At 31.9% G+C, this 10,958-nt stretch overlaps 2 protein-coding genes across 6 annotated transcripts; one reads left to right on the forward strand and one right to left on the reverse strand.

Annotated features, from left to right (window-relative positions):
* LOC140667615 (uncharacterized) lies at positions 1 to 2,763 on the forward strand. Of its 3 annotated transcripts, none has more exons than XM_072895725.1 (7): positions 1 to 72; positions 209 to 343; positions 427 to 766; positions 903 to 1,063; positions 1,140 to 1,757; positions 1,971 to 2,224; positions 2,361 to 2,763. In XM_072895725.1, the coding sequence occupies exons 2-7, from the start codon at positions 326 to 328 to the stop codon at positions 2,473 to 2,475; spliced, it is 1,506 nt and encodes a 501-aa protein (XP_072751826.1). In that variant the 5' UTR covers positions 1 to 72; positions 209 to 325; the 3' UTR covers positions 2,476 to 2,763. The 3 variants fall into 3 exon arrangements, with proteins under 3 accessions (XP_072751826.1, XP_072751827.1, XP_072751828.1); XM_072895726.1 differs by having other exon boundaries at positions 23 to 72; positions 241 to 343; XM_072895727.1 differs by lacking the exon at positions 1 to 72 and adding an exon at positions 93 to 111 and having other exon boundaries at positions 241 to 343.
* LOC140667614 (probable phosphorylase b kinase regulatory subunit beta) lies at positions 2,216 to 9,455 on the reverse strand. 3 transcript variants are annotated; one of them, XM_072895722.1, is made up of 18 exons: positions 9,055 to 9,452; positions 8,526 to 8,988; positions 7,985 to 8,341; positions 7,724 to 7,921; positions 7,465 to 7,603; positions 7,048 to 7,331; positions 6,829 to 6,843; positions 5,621 to 5,851; positions 5,174 to 5,361; positions 4,972 to 5,087; positions 4,602 to 4,744; positions 4,393 to 4,525; positions 4,152 to 4,294; positions 3,880 to 4,082; positions 3,653 to 3,790; positions 3,328 to 3,568; positions 3,036 to 3,143; positions 2,216 to 2,972 (listed from the first exon to the last, which is right to left on the reverse strand). In XM_072895722.1, exons 1-18 carry the CDS (start codon positions 9,090 to 9,092, stop codon positions 2,793 to 2,795), a joined length of 3,318 nt encoding a protein of 1,105 aa, XP_072751823.1. In that variant the 5' UTR covers positions 9,093 to 9,452; the 3' UTR covers positions 2,216 to 2,792. The 3 variants fall into 3 exon arrangements, with proteins under 3 accessions (XP_072751823.1, XP_072751824.1, XP_072751825.1); XM_072895723.1 differs by lacking the exon at positions 6,829 to 6,843 and having other exon boundaries at positions 9,055 to 9,451; XM_072895724.1 differs by lacking the exons at positions 2,216 to 2,972; positions 3,036 to 3,143; positions 3,328 to 3,568; ... (3 more) ...; positions 4,393 to 4,525; positions 4,602 to 4,744 and adding an exon at positions 4,786 to 4,850 and having other exon boundaries at positions 9,055 to 9,455.
* Between the last annotated feature and the right edge of the window lie 1,503 nt (positions 9,456 to 10,958).

Raw genomic sequence — 10,958 nt, forward strand, 5'->3', positions numbered from 1 at the left:
TGAACATGTTCTACAGAGTGTATGATATATGCCAGTCATCAGTGCCATGGATGCCATGGATCATGGTTGAATGTAATTTCAATTAACTAACCTAGAAAAAAAGAGCTGGAAGTGCGAGGAATTGGAGCAGAGATAAATAGGAATAATATATATATATATATATATATATATATATATATATATATATATGTGTGTGTGTGTTTTATAGAGCTTATCGTAAAAGCTCAACATTTTTTTCAGTGATTGCGACTATTTATTAGTATCGATAATAATTTCAGTGTGATTTGTATATAGTAAGCATTAGTGTTACGTTTAATAAGGCAAAATGGGAGGCGGAGATTTGGTAATAATTTATTATAAAACAATATCAAGACATTACGTTTGCCATACTTTTCGACTAATAAAGGCAAAATCATTCTGTTCTAGAATTTAAAGAAATCGTGGCATCCATCTACTATGAAAAACATAGAGAAGGTAAGAGAAGCGGAGCAGCAAAACAATGAAGAAAATAAAAGGATAGCCGAATTAAAGAGACAGATTGAAATGGAGAAAGATCGGGAAGATATGACAAAGTATGCTATGGAGCAAGGTGTAATAGAAAAAAAGGATGATAAGAAATTGGATTGGATGTATAAAGGACCGAATCAAATGGTTAGTAGGGAGGAATATCTACTGGGGAGACCAGTTGACAAGGCCTTTGAACAAATGCAACAGCTAGAGAAAGAGGCGGACTTGACTAAAGCCCCAAAAAATCATGTTGAATATGGTAAAAGTTTTATCAATATTTGTTGTTATTCAAGAAAAATTTTATGATATTTATGATAATTTTTATTTTGCCATTTATGATACTTATCTTTTTGATTTTTATACAATACTTACGATCCTTTTTATTTTGTCATTAGAATGCATTCCACCTTCGTTGCGATTTTTCTCCGGTAATGAACAAGTTGATTTGGTTAGAAAAATGCAAGAGGATCCTCTATACACCATAAAGAAAAAAGAAATGGAAAGTAGGAGTCAGCTTCTGAAAAATCCTGTCAAATTGAAACAACTCAAAGAATTGGTAAGTGATTATTAATACTTTATCCTTATCTATATGAAATATATCATTCATCTACACATATGCGTATATTATACAGCTAGAACAGCAATCGCATAAAAATAAAAGCGAGAAGAAAAAGAAAAAGTCAAAACAAAAGGATAGCAGTGAGGATGAGTTGGATAAGTTGCTAGCGACTAAATATAAGCAATTAAAAGACAATATTAGCGAAGAAGATCTGCTAAAATCAATGAAAAAAATAAAAAATAAACGAAAGAAAAAGTCAAAAAAGCATAGTCACGATTCAGAAAGCGAATCGGACAGCAGTAACGATGACGCTTCTGTTAAGAAAAAACGACGCAAACAGAGAAAAAAACGAAGGAAAAGTACAAGCGATAGTGATAGTGACAGCGACAGCACTGAAAGCAGTAATGAAGATGTCCCACAAAGAGAAGATCCCTCACGTGAGAAGAAAAGTAATAAAAAGGAATATGATAGGAAATGTTTGAGAAATAATATAGAGATAGACAATGATAAATTTAGAAAAAGGACATTAAACAAACATAGAGATCCAAAGTATGAGAAAAGTAGAAAACAGGAGGAATACAACAGAAAATATAAACGGCGATATGAACAAAGCGATATGCAAAGGGATAGTTCAAAGGATAAATACAGAAATGAAAGAAGATATTCTATGGAGAAACGAAACGACGCAACAGTGAGCGATAAACTTTTTTTTACTTTTAATAATAACGTTATCTTTATAAATAATAATAGATAGTTTTTGAAACTTTGTACTTATGTGGGTTCTCAAGTCATTTTAAAAAGAAAATATATCTTTCTTTTGACATATGTTATTATTTGCTGAAAATGTAAAAATGAATCTTATATCTTCATATTATAATTATTATCTAAATATTTAATTTTATAGATACTAAATAGCGGAAGATATAAGTCTACCTCTGATGTTAGTCGCATGAAATTGAAAGAGGATAGAAAAGAAGATCAAAAATATAGACCGAAAGCAAAATCGAGCCTTACCGAGGAGGAAAAGGAACAACGACGGCAAGAGATGATGGCAAACGCAGCGTGGCGCGATAAAGAGAGAGAGAAAAATGTAAAAATGTATCACGAGGAAGAGAGGAAGGAAATACAAAATAATTCATACAACAAGGATTTTATCAGGTACATTCATTAGACACGTTTCGCGCTCAAATGTATACATATATCTTCGCGAAATGGATATAATATACGAATATATAAAAAATAAATTTGGATATTATTTGATGTTACGTCGATTAAAATATGGCATTTGTTATAGGAAACAACTGGTTGTCGCGACAGAAATGGGTACTGTCGCATCTAGGATCAAAGCCAATATTAACAACATACAACGTTCCGGTCGCGCAATGGACATGAATTTCGCCAAGAGATGACTTTTATCTATAATCATATGCTTTTTACAATTATACTTTATACATTTTTGTATAGGATATGTATATATATGAATATTTTAATAGATATTTTAAAATATACGTATATACATCATCTGAGAGAGCGAAAACTTTGGATCGAAACTTTGTCCACTCTTTATATCATTGCTGTCTTTCATCTATGAATCTGATAATACATATATACACGGCGAGATGTATATTACACGCCTCTACATGTAATACTTTCTTTTACTATTAAATTTTAGTATTAAATAATCTTTCAGATCTTTAGCTTTTAGCTTTTTTGACAACTCAGATCGTTATGTAATTTTACACATTTCTCGCGGTGATTCAATGACATCACTAGGATCTACGATAGTAGTCATGCAACCACCGGTAAGAACGTTGTTGACTACGGCCCTGGCAAGATATCCCGTGGTCACTGAGTAATGTGCAGAGAAAAAGAACGATTTATCATCGATGTTTGATAAATTGTGATCCTGTGAACAAACGGCAAAAATTTAAGTTTAAAAAAACGTAAACGTTTGTAATATTTATATTACCTTGCAATACATGATGAAGCTATCTTCCACAAGTTGGTTGAGATGCAGCTGGTTCTGGAAACTCAATTCCGGATTCCGAAGCAAGATGGTCGATACAATACTCAAGAGCTGTAAAAGGATTTTTTTTTTTTTAATGTGAACATCGGTAGCTATGGTTTCTTATACCAACTTTTTTTCCCTCGATATTCGGATTTCTTGTATTTGCGATATTTTATATGTTTGCAGTCGAGTAAATAAGTATACAGAAAAGAAGAAAAAAAGAGAGATAACAACATTTGTTAAAATCGCTTACCTCAACTACGATCTGACGGTATTCCGGCATCTGTATGTGATGTAGCAAGGACTCGACGAGCAAGGCAAACGTGATCTCGGAACGTGTCATGCTGGACACGGTAGGCTGCTGAGGCAATTCGCGTCCGTTCACTACGATACCATCGGGACAGCGCATCAAAACTTCCCATACTTGATTATAAAAGTGTGCCGGTACTCGGCATAAGCAACCTTCAATTTTCCGGCGGCCAAGCACTGTCAGACTTCATATTGGTAATACGATAAATATTATTATCAAGGAATATTACATCTCGTACAAAATTAATAATTTAAAGCACGTTACATACTTTTCTGTATGGGCCCATTCCTTGACAGTCAATACTTTGATGAGAAACTGCCGAATTTCGTAAGGACTGTAATTTTCGATCGGCTTAGCGTTCTTCACAAACATTTGCAAGTAGAGCTTCATCGCTTCCAAAACCCATCTAAACGTCATTTGAATGATGATTAAGCTTTGTTTTTTTTTTTCTTTTTTGTAGTAAGAAAATATTATTTTTTAAAAATGATACTTTACCCGATACGTATTTTTAGTATGCCTTTGAACATCTCTGGATTAGTACCAATAAGTCTACCGCAGTACAGCAAAATTTCTTGCTGAAGCACTGCCTGCACTACATTGTGCGGTTGTATCGTGGAATACATTACCGATTGTATTTCCGCCGGCGTCATCGGTTTGTCGAATACCGTTTCTTCCTGTCCGATCACGCCCACCGCGATCTAATGCCACATTGACGATAAATTCCAATTAAATTAAAAAAATTAAATTAAAAGTCTATATATTGTTACCTGTTTTCCCTTGACTAGTACTCCAGTAATAAAAGGACTGATGCTGTCTACTGTATGATTCAATAAACTGCTGCAGTAACGTATAGCCATCCAGAATCTTAAGGATCCAGCTTGTTGATATAACGATCTCAAACTATCACGGACTGGAAAATGATGAAAAATTACGATTAACTCCAGTCAAAAATCATGAACGAGAAATAAAGTCCAAGAAAATGAGAGAAGAAAAAAAAATACAAAATACCTATCGTTCCGTTAATTTCGTAATAAATTCCTTCTCGTTTTACTAAGATACCGTACAATTGACACTTGGCGTATAGACCAATGCTATTGCGAAGTTCATTTAATATGTTGCTCAGAGGTTCATTTATCATATGCTGAAAAGTATATTATTATCACTTATGTTTATTTAATTAAAAATTTAACTGTGTAGTATTAAAACAATTTTCGTACAGAATAATCAGTTACGTCTTCCGCGTAAGCAATGGCTCTTGGGACATCCGTAAGACTTTGATAACCAATATAATCGTGCTGCAATTGTCTAAATTGCGTTAGATCCAAATCTGTTTCCATTGTATTTACAAAGTCCAGATGCTCTATATATATATATATATATATATATATACAATATAAATTATGATATTACATCATGTCATACTCGCACAAACCGTAAAAAAAAATCACTCGATCTATCGAATTTTTCTAATAACAAATGTTTTATATTATAGATGCAAAATTTTATAGATTTTCATAGTCTAATTTTTTTATGAACTATTCGTTCATCTTTTATATACATAGAAATCAACTTTAACATGTACATTACCGATGCAAGAGGATGAAATCAGATTTTGTAGACGGCCGATGCGTACTTTCGTCTTATCGCAGTAGCCTTTCTTCAACATCGCAAAGAGATCCAACATCTTTTTAAATTGCGGATCTCTAGACAAATTTTTACAAGAATTAAAAAGACACAACCACGATCAATATATATATATATATATATACATACAAGTATGCAAACTTACCGCATGTGTTCTTCTCGTATTAAGAGACAAACGGTGGGTCGGCCAGAGAGACGCCAATACTTGCCCACAAATTGCAATTCTGTTTTAATGTCATCGATCAATAGAGCCATGTCTCTGTACAAATAAAATTCGGACACCTCGAAAATCAAAGGATAACAGAGCACCGTCATACCACAGACTCTATACACCTGCTCATGTAAAAGAATTCATTCGTTAATAGATTTTATTATTATATTACTTATATATATTACTAATATTATTTAATATTGTAATTATTATGTTTTTAAATATTGTATTTTATTTTACGTATTACATCAGTATTGTTTATACATACATATATATATATATATATATATATATATATATATATATATATATATATATATATATATAAAGACATATATTTGTTTAATAAAAGAAAATACAAAATTTTTTTATGACACATACCTTACTTGTACCTAGAGAACCTATAGGTCGCGCTGGTCGTCCTTGGAGATTTAGCTTTTTATTCACTCCCAGCTTTTGATAAACCTTCACCAATTGAGTGGAAGAAAGAATCTGAACGGGCTCGACTTCATGTGGCGTTTGCGTCTGAATACCGTACGTGGCCATCATAGCTTGCAATCGCATAGATTCTGCGATCAGAACTATTTGTACTACTAGGTCGGTGTGAGTGCCCTGATATAAAAAAGATACAGCCAGTGTTCATAAATAAAAAAAAGTCATCAAGAATATTTTTCAAATCATACGACATTGAAAATAGCAGTTGTTTAAATTTTCAATCGTCGTGTGTATGCAATTTTGCATGAACTTATAACAGGCTTTAAAAAAAAATAAAATAAGTAAAAAATATTGCAAACAAGAAACACATTTTTAATGGTGATATATGTTGCATGCTTTTTTTGCAAAAATATAACATCAAGGAGCAATAAAGGCTGTAGCCGGAGAAGCATACAAAAAATGCCCCCGACGAGTTTTCAAATAATACTTGGCCTGTCATTTCATTGTAAAAAAAAAAAATTCCTCAAAATTTAAACTCCTTAACTTTATTATTTCTCAAGTTGTCGAGAAAAATGTCATTTTTAGTTTTTATTTTTCTTTTCCGTAAATATTTGAGATGATCTTTCATATCGTTTTTTCCGGATACTTATTAATCACAATTTTCCGTCCTATTACAAAAAAATCATAAAAAAAAGATTTTCCATATTTTCATTATGTTGTACCAACTTGAAAAAATTGAAAAAATTTGAGAGTATTGAGAGTATATGACATATAAAAGGAGTATTCTATAAAAATCGAGCTTTCATTCGAGATTAATGAAAAAAATATTTTCTTTTGTGTATCTTGTTGATAAATGTTTAGAAAAAAATCGATATGAAATCATATCAAATATTTAGAGAAAAGAAAAATAAAAACTGAAAGTAACGTTTTTCTCGATAACTTAAGAAATAAAATAAAGTTAGGAAGCTGAAATTTTGAGGAAATTTTTTTTTACAGTGAGGACATGACAAGCCAAATGTTTTTGAAAACTCGTCGAGGGCACTTTTAGTATGCTTATCCGGCTATAGCCTTTTTTCAAATAACAGCATCATTCTTTCAAAGAAAAAGAAAAAGAACGTTCTACATATAACAGGCATATACATTAAATTACTTACAATGCTGGGCTTTGCCTGTGTGGAACATAACATAAAAAATTATTAACTTTTGATCACAAATTGTGGAAAAAAATATTTCTTAAATCAGTTAAATATCTCTTAAAATCATTATCGATATGATATAGATATTATTTCAAGTAGCTACATATACAGTGCATCATTTAATTTCGGAACGAGGAAAACGAAATATATAAACTTTATACATTTTTTTCTTTTTACCTGGAAAGCGGAATATCTTCCGGCTCGCCTCGGACGATTGTACGATGGTAGATATCGACGTATCGGATCTAACTCGTTAATATGCAAAAGGCCGGCGGTGAGCAGCTGCGCGATCACAAACATAGCTTGATTCCACAGGTACATCGGCACAGTATCGTGATCTGTAGATCTAGTAGTAGTACCTCTCCCTTCGTCGCTCGGCAAACGATAAGCGCTGCACGGTTCATTTCTTTCAGCTTCCAAATTTTCAACAGGTACATAATAGTACATGGGGATCACTGGATCTATGGGAATAAAATAAATCTTATTATTACGGAGCTATACAACTCATACATAGGTGATTATCAAAGATAATTATAGATGCGTTATAAGATATTACTTGCAGGATAAAACTCAAGTTAAAATATTATTTAGTACCTCCACTGGAATCTTTGTGCACTCTCGCTTTCAGTAAGTTCTGATACTCCTCCACTTGCTCCGGCAGACTTTTGAATACGCCGTCTATTATCATGAAGATATAAAACAGCGGCCATTCACACTCGATACTATCGAAATCCTATCAAAGAAAGATATTGTTATTCGATTAAAATTAATAAATTTTCATGCAGAGGTAAACTTCTGTGTTTAAGTGATGGATGTGAGCGATTCTACAATAACAGTACAAATTTTGAAAGACCTTGATTTCTCCAGGTTTATAATATCGTCGCTGTTTATTTTCTAGCACTGTTTTATAACCGTCTCTTCCGAATCGTTTAAAGCCATAATTGCCTTTCAGTCTGCCGACTATGTTTGCCTTGGTCTCATTGTACAGGACTTCCTCATGAGTCGCAAAGGCAGGGAAGGAAATTGTTGGTAGTAAAGCAGCATCTACGCTCTGAAAATCAGTAAAATATCGTAAAAATTAAGTGGAGAATTTTGTGCATTTGAATTTATTTACCTTTGAACTAGATTCTCTTGGAAGCATCGTCTCGAAGATACTGCGATTACGATTGTGAGCATCAATATCGACGTATATCACGGACCAGGACGCGCCCTTTTCCCCGAATAAATTACAACCATTGATCGCCTCCAGTGCGCTCTTGGCGATGCCGATAGAGCTGGCATGAATTTCTGGAGTTCCATCGTTATATCGACTTCCACGTTCCCACATGCCGTAATCCGGGGTACGATACGCCCTCTCAACATAGTACACTAGATTTTGCACAAAGGCCACTTCGTCTTGCGTATATATAATTTGTAGACCGGAAGAAATCATTTGCACCAAGAATATTAAGTAAAGGGATACAATGTCAATCTAAACACACGCATAGAATAGAATATAATGTTCAATAAAGTAAAAATTTGAAACAGCAAATACATATTTTTTGATAAATAAATATATATATATATATATATATATATATATATATATATATGTACTATTATATATTAGAGAATTTTATTAATTGAAAAAAGCATAATTTTTGTTAAACGCTTACTTGTAAATGATGATAGTTGGCATCCTTGTAAATTTCATCGCCAGTGTCTAAGTGAAATTTGCAGTGCAATGCATACCGATCACATTGATTTTTCTTGAAGAGCTCTATTCTGGAGGATTGCTTTATCCAACATTCCAAGATACCCCGCATACATTTAATCGCGGATTGTCCCAGCTCGTAGGATTTTCCGCGATCATCGTCAATACGCCTGTACGCTTGATACAAGCTCCATATTGCAGCAGCACAGTATATACTTTCGCGTACACTGCCAATCTTTCGATCGGTCGAGATTTGCGGAAATAAGCCCGTTATGCAGCTCTGATAACGCAACAGTTGCCGTTTAACGATTCCGTAATATATATCCAGTTGTCTGACAGTATCCTCGTAGTTCGATATCTTGAGAAACATATCGGCATCTATATCTATCACGCTGCCTTGCCGCATATTTCTAATTTGTGTAATTCTGCAAAAAGTTAATAATTTTTATCGAGAAAATTATTATTCGTATATATTATCCAATTTGACAAACCTTTTCGTGCTTGACGATGTTGTTAATAAAGTAGCCATTTTACATCTTCTTTTATCTATACAAGTTATTTTTAGTTCAACGATGAACAGCTACATCTCTATATTATTGATAATTATATTTACTCCAAGTATGTCGACATAATATATCGTTGACTTAAAATATAATTAAAGTAATTAAATTGTTATATCTTTCACATTTAATATTTATTTGAAAAATAAGTTAGTCTCTTCATAAAAATCGCAGTTTGAAAAATTGTTATTTAAATTATTCTTTCGAGATTAAAAACACGCGACACTGAAACATAGAGTTAAATTCGCGACACGGAGATGACGGAGATAGATTAATCGCAGAGATCAGCTGCATGGTGTCATGGTGTAAGATGTATCCTTACACCATGCATGGTGTAATTTACATGGTGATTTCAGCGCCATACCGTAGTAGTGGCCAATGCAGTAACTACTAATGCGTTCCTAAGGTAAAGTAAATAGATGAGTCAGACAAGGATAAAAAATCCATCGCTCTGGCTTTGTCTGGCGATACAGGTATACGAGGTTTTACTTTTTACGTGTATTAATTGTAGCGTTCGCGTAATTCGGAAAGGACAGAATTTCACGATGTTATAAATAAATAAATAAATAAATAAAAAATTAACCTGACCCCCATATATATATTATATATAACATGTACCTTTATTTATTGAATCTGTTTTTTTAATAAAATGTTTTATTAAGTTTGTCATTTAATTAATTTTTAATTTTTTTATAATTAATTTAATTTGTTCTACAATTATTTTTATACGACAGAAATACTACGTATATGTTTTATAATGAATTAATATATATTTGTGTTCAAAAATTATATTTAACTTTTAATTTTAATTTTTATTTTATTAAATGTTAACGCACATATACTCAATTGTGAATTATATATACATGTACATATTATTTTATTACATATTACATGACGTACAAAGTAATAAAAAAAACTTTTTTTAATAAAAAACAAAAAAAAAATTATGACAGCTCAAGTTTTTTAAACCTAAGATTGAAAATGACACATTATTAAATGTTATCAATGTTCGTGCTTTAAATCGAACAAAAAAGGCTTTAAAAGCACAATTATATTTAAATTTAAATTGTAATAAAAACTCTAAGAATCTGAAAAGTTGTGGGAACACGATTTGTGTCAAATATTAAAAACATTCTTTCTTGTCGTTTCTTTTACATATTGTCTCTCCACACTAAACATAATCGATTTTATTTATTTCTAAAGCAGAGACTAATCATCCTTTAAGACTGAAACGTGTTCGTCTCTTTACGTATCATTATTTTTGGGCATTAATATAAACAGAATCTCGTTGTATTCCAAAGAAAATCGTTTTACATTTCACTATAAATCAATAGGAATATATTTCCGCTCTGTTTTTATAAACACATATATTCAATATACTCTTTCTTTATGTTTATAGATTTCGTTATAAATTATTGCGGACGTAAGATGTAAGGTATTTAAAAATATAAGTTATGATTTCTTATGCGCCTATATAAACGTTCAATCGGACGATTTCTTAAGCCAATAGATCCTAAGAGCAATAAAAAATATATAAGTATTGTAATATAATATTTTGTTAATAACCTTTGGCGAAAATTCGTGAACATGACTATTTTGTTGTTGGTTAAAGAACCCGATTTTAATTATGTGCCCTTAATCACTTCAATTTAGGTGTTATTATACGTATTCGTTTATCGCGCATTTATTTATTAGAATTAATCGAAATTTATAACTCAATATTTTCAATAAGAAATAAAAATTAGATACCTATATATTAATATGATTTGATAAGATTGTGTGAACAGATTTTCGCTATCGACGAATTTGCCTCGACACAGCTAAGCAATGTGCCA

This window comes from Anoplolepis gracilipes, chromosome 7, assembly GCF_047496725.1.
Source record: "Anoplolepis gracilipes chromosome 7, ASM4749672v1, whole genome shotgun sequence".
NCBI lineage: Eukaryota > Metazoa > Arthropoda > Insecta > Hymenoptera > Formicidae > Anoplolepis > Anoplolepis gracilipes.

What these genes read in the sequence shown, in the direction of transcription:
- LOC140667614 (XM_072895722.1), bottom strand. Translation starts at nt 9,092, where the DNA reads ATGGCTACTTTATTAACAACATCGTCAAGCACGAAAAG. An exon ending in CAAGAGAATCTAGTTCAAAG is followed by an intron (nt 7,922 to 7,984) that starts GTAAATAAATTC and finishes ACTGATTTTCAG; the next exon opens with AGCGTAGATGCTGCTTTACT. An exon ending in ATACGAGAAGAACACATGCG is followed by an intron (nt 5,088 to 5,173) that starts GTAAGTTTGCAT and finishes AAATTTGTCTAG; the next exon opens with AGATCCGCAATTTAAAAAGA.
- LOC140667615 (XM_072895725.1), top strand. An exon ending in AGAAACGAAACGACGCAACA is followed by an intron (nt 1,758 to 1,970) that starts GTGAGCGATAAA and finishes TTAATTTTATAG; the next exon opens with ATACTAAATAGCGGAAGATA. An exon ending in TACAACAAGGATTTTATCAG is followed by an intron (nt 2,225 to 2,360) that starts GTACATTCATTA and finishes CATTTGTTATAG; the next exon opens with GAAACAACTGGTTGTCGCGA.